The 19,918-nt window shown below is 36.6% G+C and overlaps 1 protein-coding gene across 1 annotated transcript; it reads right to left on the bottom strand.

Annotated features, from left to right (window-relative positions):
• Positions 1–7,314: 7,314 nt before the first annotated feature.
• LOC116638630 (olfactory receptor 4A15-like) lies at positions 7,315–8,313 on the bottom strand. The gene has a single exon (XM_032414738.1). The coding sequence runs from the start codon at positions 8,284–8,286 to the stop codon at positions 7,315–7,317; it is 972 nt and encodes a 323-aa protein (XP_032270629.1). The 5' UTR covers positions 8,287–8,313.
• Between the last annotated feature and the right edge of the window lie 11,605 nt (positions 8,314–19,918).

Below are 19,918 nucleotides of genomic sequence, written 5' to 3'. Positions count from 1 at the left end.
CGGGGATGCGGAGAAAGGGGAACCCTCCTACACTGTTGGTGGAATGCAAGCTGGTGCAGCCACTCTGGAAAACAGTATGGAGGTTCCTCAAAAGGTTGAAAATAGAGCTACCCTATGACCCAGGAATTGTACTACTAGGTATTTACCCCAAAGATATAAATGTAGGGATCCATAGGGGTACGTGTACCCTGATGTTTATAGCAGCAATGTCCACAATAGCCAAACTATGGAAAGAGCCAAGATGTCCATCGACAGATGAAAGGATAAAGAAGATGTGGTATATATAATGGAATATTATGCAGCCATCAAAAGGAATGAAATCTCGCCATTTGCAATGACGTGGATGGAACTGGAGGGTATTATCCTGAACGAAATAAGTCAATCAGAGAAAGACATGTATCATATGATCTCATTGATATGAGGAATTCTTAATCTCAGGAAACAAACTGAGGGTTGCTGGAGTGTTGCGGGGTGGGAGAGATGGGGTGGCTGGGTGATAGACATTGGGGAGGGCGTGTGCTATGGTGAGCGCTGTGAATTGCATAAGACTTGAATCACAGACCTGTACTTCTGAAACAAATAATACATTATGTGTTAAGAAAAGAAGAAGAAGAAGAAGAAGATAGCAGGAAGGGAAAAATGAAGGGGAGGGACATCGGAAGGGGAGATGAACCATGAGAGACTATGGACTCTGAGAAACAAACTGAGGGTTCTAGAGGGGAATGGGTTGGGGGGATGGGTTAGCCTGGGTGATGGGTTTTAAAGAGGGCACGTACTGAACGGAGCGCTGGGTGTTATATGCAAACAATGAATCATGGAACACTACATCAAAAACTAATGATGTAATGTATGGTGATTAACATAACATAATAAAATTTAAAAAATGATTGCCAAATATAATATGGCAACAAAAAGAAATAAATTTTTTGCAAGTGTTGTCATTCACTGATACTCTCCCCTTCAAACTCAATTTTTTCCTACCTTTTTTGCTCAGCACCTTCCTTCCCTCACAAAAATCATCTCTACTTGTCCACTGCTCTCCAACCCCTTCTCATGCCTCCAGATTTTGTTTCCCTAGAGTCATCTTTTAACCTATAATGGTGTATACTCAAGGAACAAATGGTATTTCTCCCCTTAAAGTCCCAGAGAGTACTGCTTCAGTCCCTTCTGAAAAAGGACTAGTGAGAATAATCTAGTAGAAGAATAGCTACCAAGAGGGCAAGGAAATGTGAAGACATTTATCTGTGTCTATCAATGCTGCAGGTGATAATATGGAAACTAGGATGGCTATTCTGTAGCACTCTAACCGGCTTCCTTTTATCAGCCTCCAGGCTGAAAAATAAAGATCTATTAACAGATGTTATCACCATAGATGAGATAAGTTAAGGAAGGATTTTTTTTCTGTGTAAGTCTATGTGAGCCAAAGAGAGAGAATCCAGTCTTTAAAAAATCCAATGTTTTATCCCTTGCAAACATGGTTGTTTGGGTCTCTGGCTTGCCCTTGCAATTATATCATCTAAACATTATGGTGAATTAATAGAGAAGCTATCAAATAAGATATAGTTGTGGTATTGTCACAACAAGATAAAATCCACTTGTCGTGTGTATGAAAATCATTCCCTTATTTCTCAAAACCCAGTATTCATTCATTCATCCTTTGATTCACTGTTTAGTGCCAAACTTTCATTGATTCACATGTTCATTCAGTAACCATTTATTATGCCCCTAATAATTATAAGTGGCTGGAAGAGGGTCTCCAAGGGGAGATGCAAAGACAGGAGCCTGCTCTGAAAGTGCTCCTCATCTATGATATGTACGACCAACATTCTAAGGAAAAAGAGAGAAAATGTTAAAAGTGTCAGAGACATGCACTTCAAAGTATGCAGAGAGGGATGCCTGGGTGGCTCAGTCGGTTAAGCGTCTGCCTTCGGCTCAGGTCATGATCCGGGGGTCCTGGGATTGAGTCCCACATCAGGCTCTTTGCTCCACGGGGATCCTGCTTCTCCTTCTGCCTGCTGCTCCCCCTGCTTGTGCTTGCTCTCTCTCCCTGACAAATAAATAAATAATAAAATCTTGAAAACAAAAACAAAAAGTATGCAGAGAGGCTAGATAACCACATGTGAATGCCCAGGAAGATGAAGCATTGGATCATGTCCTTGTGACTAGTACTCTGAGTCAGGCATTTCAACATTTTGCACTGAGGATTAAGTGAATACCTAAAGTAGGGAATAGAATTCTAAATGCCTAATCTTGAAAGAACTGTCTCAGTTTCCCATCACTTCAGGAAGCAAGAGAGTACTATTTCTTGTGTAAAGAGATTAAAAATTTGGAAGCAATTAGGTTCCAGTTGTTTCCTATATTTTATCAAATAAGATCATCTTAACTCTTGGAGAGAGAGAAATCCTTTGCTTTGATTGCTTTCAATGACCAGAAGCCACATCTTCAACTAATAACCATGACGTTTTCGCTAGCCTCTCTCATACAATAACACATATGGGACAACCAAGAGTACCTCTCCCAGCAGCAGTCTCCCTCATTTAGAGCCAAATGACATACGAGTCAAGGAAGGAAATGTCCACTACACAATCAAAGAATAAAAGCTAAAAATGATTTCAGTGCATTTAAATAAAGCACTCCTCTTTGCCTTCAAGAATTGAATAAACATTTCTCCAAAATCTTTCAACTCAAAGAAATATGCTCAGCTACCATATTGTTAAATGTTACACTTTTGTTGGAAAAGTGTAGGTACAATTATGTAAAATTATGCATAAAAAATGCAGGAAGTAAGTAGAGCAAAACCAGTATTATTTTATAGGTTTATTGTAATGCTGAAACTAACATTTTTTCTTTTTTTTACCTATCTGTATTTTATATTTTTCTATCATGATTATATATTATTCTAATTTTAGAGAAGACACTTTTTAAAGAAATTTTAATACCATTTGGAATGTCCCAATAGATCTTTCTCAACTCTATTTTTATTTTTGTGGTGTCAGAAATATTAAAGTTCTGAGATGATTAAGGACTAAGGAAATTAAGCTTACTTTCCTCTTAAGAGATATGAATTATTTGGTAATTATAAAGTTTTGAGTGAAGTTTAGCCATTATTATTGTAAGTAATAATCAAAAATTAGTATTGACTGTTTCATATATGCTAGACATCATGCAAAAATGTAAATTATCTCATTTAATATTTTTTAGAAAGATTTATATGTGGTTGAAAGGTTTCTCCTTCTATTGTACAGATAGGAAAACTGAGACATGGAGAAGGAAAGCCTTGTACCTCAGGATATACAGTTAGTGAGGAACAGACCTAAAGATATAATTCAAGTCCATCTGGCCTCAAGTCTTGATCTTGACCTTGGCCCCACATTACCTCCCATGTGAAAACTTACCAAGGCAGTGAGCATGATCCTCAGTTAACATCCATCTTTAAACAAAGGCTTTAAGAAGACTGATTCTCATTCTAAGTTGTGGAGACATTAACAAATAGACTCAAAAAACACTTGGGAATTTGAAATACATCAACTTTTGCGTCTGAGAATTTCCCATATCCTCTCTCTGGAGAATTTTTTTTTTTTTTCCTCTGGAGAATTTAAAATTACTATTACCTATTTACTTTGTCAAGTCAGTTAATAACATATTACTGTCCCTGTCCTTTCTAATTTGCCCTAAATTCACTATCAAAAGGTAATATCATATATCAAGCACTTACTATTTACAATCCTTTCACAGTTAATCTCAAAATAACCCTAGAAGATGAATATATTGTTCCCAATTCATAAATAGAAAAACTGAGGTTTGGAATGATTTATTTCATTTTTCCAGGATAGTGGAACTAGTAAGCAGTAGAACCAAAAGCCAGTTTCTACTGTTTCAGTTCCACAGTGTTATCTGCCTAATTTAAGAACTCTCCAAAATCAAAAATCCCTGAAAAATGTTGTACCATATTTGACTATAAGAAGAATACTAATCTTGGATTTCATATTAGGAGATTTTTCTGAAATTCAAGTACATGGAAGCCAGAATTTGATCAATCTATAATCTTAGGCAATGGGAATTGAATTAGTTATTGAAGAGTATCCCATTCATTTTTTTTTATTTTTCATATGAAGAAACTGAGACCCATGAAGGAAAGAAACATTTCCAACATTATACATTCAGATGGTGACAAATTAAGGATAAAAATTTAGGTCTGATGGTGACAAATTAAGGATACAAATTTAGGTTTCTTAAATCCCAACCTATTTATCTTTTTACTGCATGGAATAGCTGATATTCTCACTTATTGCAGAGTAATCCAAACAAAAGACATTGTTTTGCTTGCCTAATTGGTCTATATAATTACTTCAGTGAGGCTCACTGTTTTCCAAGTGAGACCTGTCTAGGGAAATGAGGATGTTGAGAGATCATAACCAAATACATCCTTTTGACTCTACAGGATTTTCTCATATAAAGGCAAATCACAAAAAGTAAATATTAATGATACCAGATTTTATTTTAAGCTTCCATTTTCCATACAGATTTAGCCTATCTCTCCATTTTGTTCCCAAACCAAGCAAGTAAATTAAGTGGGAAGGTGGTAAGACTCACTCCCTACATCTATCAAATCTCTTTGGTAGCCCAAAAATATGGTACTACTTTTTGCTTAATATTTTGGAAAGAAAGATTAGTTTTAAATACTTCTATTCAGTCTTTCCTCATTCCACGAAACTATACTCCAGTGATCAGGGACCCAAAACAGAAATGTATTCCTGTAGAACACATGGAAGTCTAACAATATATGCAGAACCGGCCCATCGTAATAGCTTTGCTCTTTCTTTCACCTTTGGTCTGCTTTCTGACCACTGGACCACAGGAATGAGCACTAGTTTGCAAAATATTTCCAGTAATCTCCAGAAATATTTGAATATTTCTCTTTCCAGAGCATAGTTGTCCTGGCAAATGGTCTCAGATGCCTTAGAGAAAAGTTAGGATGAAGATATACACCCTTTATGCATGGTAATATCACAGACTATTCAAGGATACCTAATGATTCCTTCATTCAAAAAATTCTAGCTTTAGAAATTATTCACATATGGTGATTCAATGAGGAACTATGACCTTCCTGAACTGAATTATGGTGATTTAACTCAGGCCTTTATTCACCAAATCTAGATTATTTATCATCATCATCATCATCATCATCATCATCATAAATCTGCTTGAGCTGTCATAATAAAATACTACGGACTGGGAGGGTTAAACAGACATTGATTTTTTCCCACAGTCCTGGAGGCTGGAAGTCCAAGATCAAGGTAGCAACAGGGCTGGTTTCTGGTGAAGCCTCTTTTCTGGGCTTGTAGATGGTCCATCTTCTCATGCTGTCCTCACATGGCCTCTCCTCTCTGCACACATTTGAGAAAGAGAATTCTAATGTCCCTTCCTCTCCTTATAAGGACACCAGTTCTATCACTTTAGGGCCTCTCCCTTATGATCTCAAGGAGTAACAGTTGTTCTAGTTCCCACTGTTCAAGACTTGAAAGTCTAGGTACAAGGCACGTGAGTAAAGAAACTTTTCAGATGACCTCAAGCTCAGCCAATTTCTGTCTGCAACTGCACGAGAGGCCCTAAAGCAGAAGTACCCCTCAGAAATGCTCCCAAATTCCTGACCCACTGAAACCATCTGAAATGATAAAGTGATTGCTGGTATTTTCAGCTACTAAATATTGGGATGATTTTTTATATTGCAATGGTATCTGAAACATTGCAGCACTTTAGATACTGTATTATTATTCATGGATCAACTAATTGAACAATATAGAAAGCTAAGAAATAGAAGAACAGATATTTTATATATGAAAGTACAGGTGTTGCAGGGTAGTGGGAAATTCAATGGTTTTCAATAAATGTGCTGGGAAAATTTATTCTTATGATAAAAAGGAAAGTATATTTCTACTTCACACCATACCTGAAAATTTATATCCTATATGGGTTAAAGATGTAAATGTAAGAAGCAAAACTTTAAAACATTTTTTTAATTATATTTTTTAAATCAGGACAGGGAAGGACTTTGAGAAGTATATGCACAGATCTTTCATTCTGAGTCCAGCTTCCTCATCTCTGCATAACAGCGTAAGTGGTAAATCCTTGATCCCAACTGCATTCACACCAGTATCCATGTGTCAGCTCCTCCAATTCTGGTCATTTTGAAGTATTTAATCCACTGTATTGGATTTCTTTCTAATTAAAATATCTAGGTTACCTTTTATTTCCTTCATTAAAGAATAAACAAAACTTCATGGCTGGCACTTATTCAATACATTTTAAATAAGTGGAAGCATTAATATTGCTACATACACTAACTGGATCCAATTATAAATCGAAAGAAGGATGAGGGCAAAGAATACCAATTTCATATCCAATCTGTGTTGTGAGTTGACCTCTCAACAAGGTAATGTGTAATGCCAGGGCCTTCAAAAATGATCTTTGTAATACAATAATCAACCTCCAAAATTTTTATAGAGAAATTGTAAAGAGAGAAGTCACCTTTGACTTATTACTTAAGTCAAGAACACAAAGTTTACACAGAGAATGAGAAAGGCAGTCATATGTAAAACAAAACATATTCCCAAAATGTTTAACATTTATTACAACTTAAAAAAAAAGTATACCCAGAGAGTTTAATTTAACGTAGGTAGACTCTGACGCTCTACTGTGATATGAGAGACTTAAATATGTATTTCAACTACCAGAAGAGGTCATTGATCTAGATATACACAATGAGTTGAACAATTTAATTTTTCTGTCCAAAACTTAATTAGGACATACAAAATCAGCCATATGCTACCATCACAGTATAAAGCTAATAAAGTTCACTTCTCATAGATCTATCCTCAACTATGAACATGTGCTGTGAAATTTCAAATTAATTAATTTGACCAGGACATTTATTTTTACTGTTAGATTAAGTTTTTTTTAACAATGTGAATTTTTAATTTTAAAATTTCACTCTCTTGGACTAAAAGGGAACAAGTTCTATTAGGCAATATTTTTATGAATCATGGAGGTACCATACCCCACAAACAAGAACTTGAAATAAAACGAAAAAATTGTTGCCCACTGAAGAATCTTAACACAGTATGATTACATATATCAGGGATTAAATTTCCACAATTCTCTTACCCTCTAAGGGTTATAACATACTCCATTTAGATAAAGATTAATTTATATAGCTGCTTCAGAATAGATAGGCTAACTAACCCAAAGGATATAATTTTTAAGATGTAATCACTGATAGTGAAAGTAGTCTTTGATTCTGTGAAAGAATGAATATCATATTCTGCATGAGCAATACAACCCTCTACCAACTAAGGTCACATTTTTACTCCAAAGTTTCCGTATGGCATTTTTTATTTCTGCATTTCTCAGGGTGTAGATTAAGGGGTTCAGCATGGGAGTTATGAATGTTAAAACCACAGTCATGAATTTATCAATGGGAAAGGTAGAATTAGGCCTTGCATACAGGAAGATACAGGGAACAAAGAATAAAATGACCATAGTGATATGGGATGCACAGGTGTGGAAGGCTTTGTGTTTCCCGTCCAAACCGTGAGTCTTAAGGGAGTGAAATATGACCCCATAGGAAACTAGGAGAATGAAGAAGATGCCAGTGCAAATGGCTCCTCCATTAGCTATCATAGAAATTCCAATGAGGTAGGTACTGCTGCAAGCAAGTTTCAATAAGGGATACATATCACACACAAAGTTGTCAATGACATTGGGGCCACAGAAAGGGAGCTGATAAATAAAGAGAAATTGAACCAATGAGTGCAGAAAGCCTCCAGTCCAGGCCACCAGCAGCATAAGAACACATGCTCTCCGATTCATGATGATTAGATAATGAAGTGGTTTACAGATGGCTACGTATCGGTCATAGGCCATCACCACCAGAAGAATGACTTCAGCACCTGCAAATAAGTGATCTAGAAAGACTTGAGTCATACAAGCCTGGAAGGAAATAGTCTTCTTCTCATGGAGCAAGTCTACAATCATCTTGGGAGCAATGACAGTAGAATAGAGAGCATCTATAAATGATAAATAAGCTAGAAAAAAGTACATGGGAGAACCCAGTGACGGGCTGGCCATAATGGTTACCATGATAAGCAGATTGCCCGCTATTGTCACAATGTAGATAAGTAAGAATGGGACAAATAGAACTTTTTGCCCTTCACGGTCCTGTGTGAGCCCCAGGAGAACAAACTCTGTCACATTGTTTCTATTTCCCATATATTCTTTGGAAGGCATTGAACTCAGGTGTCCAAGGCTGCAAACAAAAGGGCCATAATGAATTTGAGAGGATCTCAAGCTTTATGTCAAAAACGGCTGCCTGGCTCAACCACGTTTGCCCCACAGGGACTCACACAGGGTGACTTTCTAGAAAATGAGAGTTTAGAATCACCACCCACAGTTTCTGCTTTCATTTCCACAAATTTCTTGCATCGACTACAATGAGGAGACCAGTTTTCCACCTGGGAGGTACACGTGAGTGGGCATACCAAACAAGGAAGCAGCTTTCTCCAAAATCTTGCTCACAGAGACTTCATTTTCTACTTTCTATGTCATTTCTTCTTTTCTTGAATGCTTTTGGCCTTCTGAGATTGACCATGAAAACAATCTCATCTCTAATAGCCTTATTTACATAATAATACCTAGTGCATGGAGCATAAAATGATAACCTGACACTTAGATAACTGCCTTTCTGAGTTACTTCACTATGAGCTCCAAATATTGAAAAATATGTCAACTGCAGCAGTGAAAGAATCAGACACACCATGAGTGCCCCTTAAGTGCTTATTAAACTTTATTTAATTCAGCTGAATTTTAAACATGTAAGAAACCAACTGAGAAGAGATAAGTATATTAAATTGTTCCCTGGGGTGCCTGGGTGGCTCAGTCAGTTAAGCGCCTGCCATCAGCCCAGGTCACGATCCCAGAGTCCTGGGATCCAGTCCCACATCCAGCTCCCTGCTCAGTGGGGAGTCTGCTTCTCCCTCTCCCACTCTCCCTGCTTGAGCTCTCTCTCTCTCTCCCTCTCTCTCTTTCTCTCTAATAAATAAAATCTTTAAAAAAATAAAAATAAATTCTTCCCACTCGTGAAAGTACAATGAAAACAACATTTTGTTTGAAAATACACACACATATGGACACAAATGAAATTGGCATTTATTACAACCTAGGTTAGAGAGGAGAAAAATTGATAGTACAAATCTAAGTAAATGGGTACTACATAGACATTTTCCCTACTTTCCAAAACTGTTTAGAATTGATTATTGCTAACTGTAGCTCAATTCAGAATGCCAACATAAAGATTTTAGACAGAATCATGGTATAGTAGAAAGAATTCTATTCTAAAAATATCAAAATGTTAATTGATTTTGTTCAGTCATCTTGGGAAAATCATGTCCCAACTCATGTTCTTTTTTTTTTTTTTTTTAAAGATTTTATTTATTTATTTGACAGAGAGAGAGAGAGAGAGAGCAGGAACACAAGCAGGGGGAGTGGGAGAGGGAGAAGAAGGCCTCCCGCCGAGCAGGGAGCCCAATGTGGGACTCGATCCCAGGACCCTGGGACCATGACCTGAGCCGAAGGCAGACGCTTAACGACTGAGCCACCCAGGTGCCCCCAACTCATGTTCTTATTGGAAAGGTTATAATCTTCCCAGATGTATGAATTTCTGAATTCCAGTCACTGAAAATTTTATCTTAAATGACATGCAAGCACTTGCTGGTAGACCATCTTTATAATAATCAGGCTGAATTAGCAAGTGTTAAAGGTTATTTGATTATTAAATTGATAAATAGATTACACCAGATATTTTGTTCATATTGTTAGTTCTTGATTATCTGAGTCTGTATGGAATACAAGATATTCCTTCTCACTTGAGGAAAATAAATTATCCATGAGACCTATCAGATACAATCCAGGGCCAATTGTATATGTAATGTGTGCAACTTTGTTTTGGCAGAATTATTTTAAATGCGCTCCATTATAATATCTACATTTGTAAACCATCATTTGTGAAGGAGAGATTATTTTATCCTTTTTGCTTCTAGACAAGCCAATTTGTACTCAAAAAGAGAGGGAGAATAAAAATGTAGGAAAGAGAAAATAAAAGAAAACAGCAAAGGCAGATAGAAATCAGCAAAGACCATAAACTGAATGAAATAGGCTTTGAAATTGATCGAGTTTGGTTTGGGGGAACTGAATTGGAAGTAGAGGAATTTCAGATTTCCTGAGCTTTCAATCCAGAGTTAGACCAGAGGGTAACCTAGGATCAGTACCAGGACTCGCCCTTCAGAATTTTTATGTTTCCAGAAAACCAAGACCTGAACCTTAAGATATATCAGAAGAGACCAGCTGCTTAAAGGAATTCCATCTTTGGGCCTTCTAGCAGTTCATCACATACATACATAATTAAATATCTTCACTCACAGTTATGAAGCTATGTCTGCATTTTTAATGGCAAATACTCACAATGCATAGGGGTTGTCTGAGCATTCAAGAGTTAACTTCCAGTATGAGGGTCCAACTCCTTGCCCTGTAGCACTCATTTATTTATAGCTGTGTTTTCCCCAGTCATCTGTTAGATCTGCCAAGAGAGTAAACACTTTTGGGGCACCTGGGTGGTTCAGTGGGTTAAACGACTGCTTTCGGCTCGGGTCATGATCCTGGAGTCCCGGGATCGAGTTCTGCATCAGGCTCCCTGCTCAGCAGGGAGTCTGCTTCTCCCTCTGACCCTCCCCCCTCTCATGTGCGCCCCCTCTCATGTGCTCTCTCTCTCTCTCTCTCTCATTCTCTCTCCTTCAAATAAATAAATAAATTTTTTTTAAAAAAAAAGAGAGTAAACACTTTTTAATAATGGTATCACCAAAATCTATATGTGTGCTATATGCATTTTAAGGGATCAATAAGTATTTGACTATTAAAAATGTGCTTATGAACATAATTATTACTGAATTATTATGAATATAATTATTGAAAACTAGTGATTTGACTCAGAATGATACAAAATTCTATACTTTGCCAGTACAGTATTTTATTAAAAATAAATATATCTGCTTCCAACATTTGTGAGATACTTCAAATTTCTTAACACATTCAATGAGAACAAATAAATCACTAAGGAATGCTCCAAAAACTTAAATCTATGATAACTATCCCACAATGAGAATTAAAATAAGATAAATTAAGATCTACACTATGCCAAATTCAACAACATAAGGCAGAAAAACAACCCATGCATATGGTATGCAAGGTGTAAAACACTGGGGAGACTTTCAGATCAGCAGGATACTGGAAATTATAGACTCTGAAATTTTGAATTTCAGTCCAGTCTTTTTGAAACATATGATCACATTACATATCTGAATATGTTTCTATTTAATAGTCTGTATAGGTAAATCTGTTCCCCACATAAGCAAGTGCTTTTTTTAATGATTGAAGCAGTGACCATAAAAATGATGCAGCAAAAATTTTGAGGTCCTATTAAACACCTAATCAGATCACCAGATAAAAAACAAAGATACATTTTAGGGGGCACCTGAGTGGATCAGTCAGTTAAGCATCTGCCTTCAGCTCAGGTCATCATCCCAGGGGAGACTCCCTGCTCAGTGGGGAGCCTGCTTCTCCCTCTCCCTCGCATCCTCCCCCAACACCTCCATGCCCCCTTGCTCTCCCCCAACCTTCTGCTTGCCCTCTTGTGCTCACCCACTGGTGCTTGTGGGCTCATGTACTCTCTCTCAAATAAACAAATAAAATCTTTTTTAAAAAATTAAAAATTTTAAAAAGATACATCTTAAAAAACTATCACATTTTCCAAGTCAGTTACTTTATAGTGAAGGAAAAATGCTACCTCTAAAACCTGAATGTGGTTGAACAGATTTTGGGGACAAACAGAGTAACAACAATCAGAGAGGGTGGATTGCCTATCCCAAATATAGTCTTTGTGAGTTTTGTTTTGTTTTGTTTTATAATTTTGCAGGGGTGGCCCTAGATGTCCACAGTGTACTTTATAAGAACTCAGGTTCTATATTCTGGTTTGGAATCTAAGCCTCAGAATCTATACTTACCAACTGTGTGACCTTGGGTAAACTACTCACATTATCTGCATAATGAAACATAATGGCATCTAACACATAGGATGGTTTTAAAGATTAAATACAATAATCCAAATAAAGCTCTCCAAAAACTATCTGACAGGTAATAAGCACTAAATAAATTCAAGATATTATTTACCTTTATTTGTTTCCCCATGTAACTTTAGTGCCACATCTCTATAATTAGTTTTACATGAGTTTACATGAGTCACTATCTTCTCTCATAACACAAAGGGACATTCCCTGAGGGATGGATGGATTGACTGGGTCATTGTCATATACAATTACAGAAGCTGTCCTTTCTTTATGCTTCACATCACTGTGTGTAAATGCCCTGTCTCTTTCTCCACATCTCATTCTCCTCTTTGCAATGTATCGTTAAATCTAAATTCAATCAAAGGGGTCTTCATTTTATAAATAAGAGGTCAACTGGGTGCATAATACAATGTGTCCCTTTTATTCATAATATTTTAAGACCCGAAAAATAAGAAAATATCCATGTAATTAACCCATAGGCGGACATAGATACTGGCATTTTCTTTAAGATTCTATAGATCTCATATCTAATAAAATTCATGAATTCCATTTTCACAGACACTAAAATTCACTTTCTAATAAGGTATACATATTATAGGTCAATGAATCTAACAAGTAACTAAATTTCTCTGACCTCAACTTTCCACATTGTAAGTTTTAAATTTCCCTTTGTAATAAAGGTTATTAATTTAAATATCAAACTGTTATTTGAGGTATATACACACAAGAATAGAAAGCAGAGATTCAAACTGTCATTTGTACACCAATGTTCATAGCAGCATTATTCACAATAGCCAAAAGGTAGAAACAATCCAAATGTCCAAAAACTAATGAATGCATACAGTGTGGTATGTATAAGACAATGGAATAATATTCAACCTTAAAAAGGAAAGAAAGTCTGATACATGCTATAACATGGATAAAGCTTGAAGACACTATGCTAGGTGCAATAAGACAGACATAAAAGGGAAACTATAAAATAGTTTATATATATATAGTCATAAATATAGTCATAAATATATATATATAGTCATAAATATATAGTCATAAATAAACAGTCATATTCACAGTATAGCAATGTTTACCAGGGGCCAGGGGAAGGAGGAAATGGGGTGTTATTGTTTAATGGGTGCAGAGTTTCAGTTTGGGATGATGATAAAAGGTCTGGAGATGGATGGTGGTGATGAATAGACAATAATTAATTATGTATATTTTACCTTAATAAGAAAATACCAACAAAATAAAATGTCCACCCAGGGCCAGACATTTAAAGATACTATATACAAAGTAACAATTTATAAAGGGCTATAGTAATCCTTACTACTATCCAATATATTAAGATACAAAATAAATAATTGTTGGATTCTTCAAATTATATAAAGCAATCTTAAAAAGTTATTTTGAAGACCATATATATGTCAAGTTTACTGCTATGATGTGATTTATTTTTCTCAGTATATATTTAAGTAATTCAATATAAAATATTGGAGAAAATTACTGCCACTGTACTTATTCCAATAATATTTTATAAAATAGAGAAAATGCATGTACTTACTATCTTATTCCTGGAGTATCTGGCATAAAATATTTTAGATCAAATGGTAAACCTGTTCCTTAAGAAAGACACATAATTTATTACAAGTAAGTCTATTTTGCCCTATTCTCATAGCAGTGAAGAATTTTTCTGAGTATGTTACCTGGTTTTTCTGTTTCCTCTTTGGTCACTTGCTCCAAATCCACACTTCTGAAATTCTATCTTTGGTCCTGGGAGATAACGGCTTATTTGGATGAAGATAAATCAGGATTGCCACCACATCAACCCTGGTGTGATGCAGAAAAAATGTCAGGACACACTTTGTCACTGCAGCCAGAAATGCTTTGTCACATGAGGATTTTTCTCTCTCTGCCTGCACAAAGCATGAACTTTCATAAAAATTTAACAGTTTGGATTATGGAATTATCCAGAGTTGATTTCAAGAATGTACAGTTGACATGATTGACAAATCATTGAATTTGAAAGCCATCATTGACATATGTACCAAAAATCAAATGTAAAACTCCATTATTATGTGTAACTGACCAAATTAATTGAATAAACATTTAATAGCATTTTTTGTCCATAATGCAGAGATCTGGGTAATCAAAGAAATGGATATTTTGGATTGTTCGGGATATTTCTGAAAGCATTCACATGACTGTTTTAATATGGTCCATGCCCAATAATGTAATGGGTTTTTTTTCCCCTCCTGACAGCAATATTAATCCCCAAGGAGAAACCTTCTTCCAGGTAAGGAAAGATATGATGGGGCACTAAATCAACAATCAACAAGTTACTTGGCTGAATTATTAAAACAGTTTGTCCCCAAGGCTGTTTGTTCAAGATTAAACTCACTGAGGATTCATGCTCTTGAGAACTGAGGTTTTCCACATGATCCATATTTTCAGAGGATTCTCCTGGCCAATCACTTCAGGAGAATTAAGTGGGGGGAAAAAACAGCAATATAACAGCAAGGAGAATGTCACTTACTAATAGCAAAGATATAAGGTTGCATGAATAAGAATTCTTTATTTTCAATTAATCAGCATATATTTGAAATTCTCAAGTTGAAGAGGGTACTGGAGTGAGGTAAAAAGCCTGAGTCTTTGTATATAAAAGACATACTTAATAAGAATAGCACAGGATAGGGGCGCCTGGGTGGCTCAGTCGTTAAGCGTCTGCCTTCGGCTCAGGTCATGATCCCAGGGTCCTGGGATCGAGTCCCACATCGGGCTCCCTGTTCGGCGGGAAGCCTGCTTCTCCCTCTCCCACTCCCCCGCTTCTGTTCCTGCTCTCGATGTGTCTCTCTCTGTCAAATAAATAAATAAAATCTTTAAAAAAAAAAATAAATAAAAAAATAAAAAAATAAAAAAATTAAAAAAAAAAAAAAGAATAGCACAGGATTATTGGTAATCAATACACTGAAAGTTTCCATTTAACTCAGAGTGGGTAACACCCACATACAAAATTCCAGCTCAGAAGTTTGGCACAAAAGAAGAGAGTCTTTCTTAAAAAGAAATACAGAAACAGGTGATTAGGATGTATGATTTGAAAGCAACTATTGCAAAGTAATATAAGGGGAAAAAAACATAAAGACTAAATCCAGAAATATTTGACATTTGATATTCAGATGTCTTTTATAAAATGTGTTAAATCTGAATCTCTCTACAAATGCTCTGAAAAACATACTATTTCTCTATTTTTTTTATTTTATTTTATTATGTTATGTTAGTCACCATACAATACATCATTAGTTTTTGGTGTAGTGATCCACGATTCATTGTTTTCATATAACACCCAGTGCTCCATGCAGTACGTGCCCTCCTTAATACCCATCACCAGGCTAACCCATCCCCCACACCCCTCCCCTCTAAAACCCTCAGTTTGTTTCTCAGAGTCCATAGTCTGTCGTGGTTCATATCTCCCTCTGATTTCCCCCCTGCATTTTTCCCTTCCTTCTCCTGATGTCCTCCATGCTATTCCTTATGTTCCACAAATAAGTGAAACCATATGATAATTGACTTTCTCTGCTTGACTTATTCCACTTAGCATAATCTCCTCCAGTCCCATCCAGGTTGATGTAAAAGTTAAGTATTCATCCTTTCTGGTGGCTGACTAATATTCCATTGTATATATGGACCACATCTTCTTTATCCATTCATCTGTTGAAGGGCATCTCGGCTCTTTCCACAGTTTGGCTATTGCGGACATTGCTGCTATGAACATTGGGGGGCATATGGCCCTTCTTTTCACTACATCTGTGTCTTTAAGGTAAATACCCAGGAGTGCAATTGTTAGGTCATAGGGTAGCTCTATTTTTAATTTTTTGAGGCACCTCCACACTGTTTTCCAAAGTGGCTGTACCAACTTGCATTCCCACCAACAGTGTAAGAGGGTTCCCCTTTCTCCACAACCTCTCCAACATTTGTTGTTTCTTTCCCTGTCCATTTTGGCCATTCTAACTGGTGTAAGGTGGTATCTCAGTGTGGTTTTGATTTGGATTTCCCTGATGGCTAATGATGATGAACATTTTTTCATGTGTCTGTTAGCCATTTGTATGTCTTCTTCAGAGAAGTGTCTTTTCATCTCTTCTGCCCACTTTTTGACTTGATTATTTGTTTTTTGGGTGTTGAGTTTGAGAAGTTCTTTATAGATCTTGGATACCAGCCCTTTATCTGTAGTGTCATTTGCAAATATCTTCTCCCATTCTGTGGGTTGCCTCTTTGTTTTGTTGACTGTTTCCTTTGCTGTGCAGAAGCTTTTTATCTTGATGAAGTGCCAAAAGTTCATTTTTGCTTTTGTTTCACTAGCTTTTGGAGATGTATCTTGAAAGAAGTTGCTGTGGCCGATGTCAAAGAGGTTACTGCCTATGTTCTCCTCTAGGATTTTGATGGATTCCTGTCTCACATTGAGGTCTTTCATCCACTTTGAGTTTATCTTTGTGAATGGTGTTAGAGAATGGTCGAGTTTCATTCTTTTGCATGTGGCTGTCCAATTTTCCCAGCACCATTTATTGAAGAGACTGTCTTTTTTCTGTTGCATGTTTTTTCCTGCTTTGTCAAAGGTTATTTGACCATAGAGTTGAGGGTCCATATCTGGGTTCTCTATTCTGTTCCATTGGTCTGTATGTCTGTTTTTGTGCCAGTACCATGCTGTCTTGGTGATCACTGCTTTGTAATATAGCTTGACATCGGGCAACGTGATGCCCCCAGCTTTGTTTTTCTTTTTCAACATCTCCTTGGCGATTCAGGGTCTTTTCTGATTCCATACAAATTTTAGGACTGTTTGTTCCAGCACTTTGAAAAATGTCATTGGAATTTTGATCGGGATGACATTGAAGGTATAGATTGCTCTGGGTAGCATAGACATTTTAACAATGTTTATTCTTCCGATCCATGAGCATGGAATATTTTTCCATCTTTTTGTGTCTCCTTCAATTTCTTTCATGAGTGTTTTGTAGTTCCTAGAGTATAGATCCTTTACCTCTTTGGTTAGTTTTATTCCAAGTATCTTATGGTTTTCGGTGCTATTGTAAATGGAATCGTTTCTTTAATTTCTCTTTCTACAGTTGCGTTGTTAGTGTATAAGAAAGCAACTGATTTCTGTGCATTGATTTTGTATCCTGCCACATTACTGAATTGCTGGATGAGTTCTAGTAATTTGGGGGTGGAGTCTTTTGGGTTTTCCACATAAAGTATATCATGTCGTCTGCGAAAAGAGAGAGTTTGACTTCTTCTTTGCCAATTTGAATACCTTTTATTTCCTTTTGTTGTCTGATTGCTGTTGCTAGGACTTCTAGTACTATGTTGAACAATAGTGGTGAGAGTGGGCACCCTTGACGTGTTCCTGATCTTAAGGGAAAGGCTCTCAGCTTTTCCCCATTGAGGATGATATTCGCTGTGGGTTTTTCATAGATGGATTTTATGAGCTTGAGGAATGTTCCCTCTATCCCTATACTCTGGAGAGTTTTAATCAGGAAAGGATGTTGTATTTTGTCAAATGCTTTTTCTGCATCAATTGAGAGGACCATATGGTTCTTCTCCCTCCTCTTATTAATGTGTTCTATCACATTGATTGATTTGCGAATGTTGAACCACCCTTGCATCCTGGGGATAAATCCCATTTGGTCGTGGTGGATGATCCTTTTAATGTATTGTTGGATCCTATTAGCTAGGATTTTGTTGAGGATTTTGGAATCCATATTCATCAGGGATATCAGTCTGAAATTCTCCTTTTTGATGGGGTCTTTGCCTGGTTTGGGGAGTAAGGTAATGCTGGCCTCATAGAATGAGTTTGGAAGTTTTCCTTCTGTTTCTATTTTTTGAAACAGCTTCAGGAGAATAGGTATTATTTCTTCTTTGAATGTTTGGTAGAATTCCCCAGGGAATCCATCAGGCCCTGGACTCTTGTTTTTTGGGAGGTTTTTGATCACTGCTTCAATCTCGTTACTGGTTATTGGCCTATTCAGGTTGTCAATTTCTTCCTGTTTCAGTCTTGGCAGCTTATAGGTTTCCAGGAAGGCCTCCATTTCATCCAGACTGCTCCATTTATTGACATATAGTTGTTGATAATAATTTCTAATAATTGTTTCTATTTCCTTGGTGTAGGTCATGATCTCTCTGCTTTCATTCATAATTTTATTATTTTGGGTCCTTTCTCTTTTCTTTTGGATAAGTCTGGCCAGTGGTTTATTGATCTTATTAATTCTTTCAAAGAACCAGCTTCTAGTTTCGTTGATCTGACCTACTGTGTTTTTGGTTTCTAATTCATTAACTCTGCTCTAATCTTAATTATTTCTCTTCTAATGCATGGCTTAGGCATTGTTATCCAGCAAGGCTGTCATTTAGAATGGATGGAGAGATGCAGAGCTTCCACGACTGGCAGAAACTGAAAGAATATGTGACCACTAAGCCAGCCCTGCAAGAAATATTAAGGGGGGTTCTATAAAAGGAGAAAGACCCCAAGAGTGATATACAACAGAAATTTATAGGGAAAATCTATAAAAACAATGTCTTCACAGGCAACATGATGCCAATTAATTCATATCTTTCATAATCACTCTCAATGTGAATGGCCTAAATGCTCCCATAAAATGGCACAGGGTTGCAGATCGGATAAAAAGACAGGACCCATCCATATGCTGTCTACAAGAGACTCATTTTGAACCTAAAGATACATCCAGACTGAAAGTGAAGGGATGGAGATCCATCTTCCATGCCAGCGGACCTCAAAAGAAACCTGGGGTAGCAATTCTTATACCAGACAAATTAGATTTTAAACTAAAGTCTGTAGTTAGAGACACAGAAGGGCACTATATCATTCTTAAAGGGTCTATCCAACAAGAAGATCTAACAATTGTAAATATCTATGCCCCCAACATGGGAGCAGCCATCTACATAAGCCAACTGTTAACCAAAATAAAGAGTCATATTGGTAACAATACGTTAATTGTAGGAGACCTCAATACTCCACTCTCAGCAATGGACAGATCATCTAAGCAGAAAATCAACAAGGAAACAAGAGCTTTGAATGATACACTGGACCAGATGGACCTCATAGATATTAACAGAACATTCCACCCTAAAACAACAGAATACTCATTCTTCTCGAGCGCACGTGGAACTTTCTCCAGAATAGACCACATACTGGGTCACAAATCAAGTCTCAACCAATACCAAAAGATTGAGATTATTCCCTGCATATTCTCAGACTACAATGCTTTAAAACTGGAACTCAATCACAAGAAAAAATTTGGCAGAAATTCAAACACTTGGAAGCTAAAGACCACTCTGCTCAAGAATGTTTGGATCAACCAGGAAATCAAAGAAGAACTTAAACAATTCATGGAAACCAATGAGAATGAAAACACCTCGGTCCAAAACCTATGGGATACTGCAAAGGCAGTCCTAAGGGGGAAATACATAGCCATCCAAGCCTCACTCAAAACAATAGAAAAATCCCGAATTCACCAACTAACTCTACACCTTAAAGAACTAAAGAAAAAGCAACAAATGGTGCCTTTGCCAATTTTTTAACCAGTTTCTTATTTTGATTTGTTTTTTCCTATTTAGTTGTATATGTTCCTCATACATTTTGAATAGTAACCCCTTATAAAATATATGACTTGCAAATATTTTCTCCCATTCCACAGACTGCCCTTCCATTTGGTGCAGAAGCAGTCTGGATTTAGACCTTGAGATCCTGAACT

The sequence above is a fragment of the Phoca vitulina genome, unplaced genomic scaffold (assembly GCF_004348235.1).
Source record: "Phoca vitulina isolate PV1807 unplaced genomic scaffold, GSC_HSeal_1.0 scaffold16, whole genome shotgun sequence".
In the NCBI taxonomy this organism is placed as follows: domain Eukaryota; kingdom Metazoa; phylum Chordata; class Mammalia; order Carnivora; family Phocidae; genus Phoca; species Phoca vitulina.
This window is presented reverse-complemented; position numbering and strand designations above follow the sequence as displayed.

What these genes read in the sequence shown, in the direction of transcription:
- LOC116638630 (XM_032414738.1), bottom strand. Translation starts at nt 8,286, where the DNA reads ATGCCTTCCAAAGAATATATGGGAAATAGAAACAATGTGACAGAGTTT.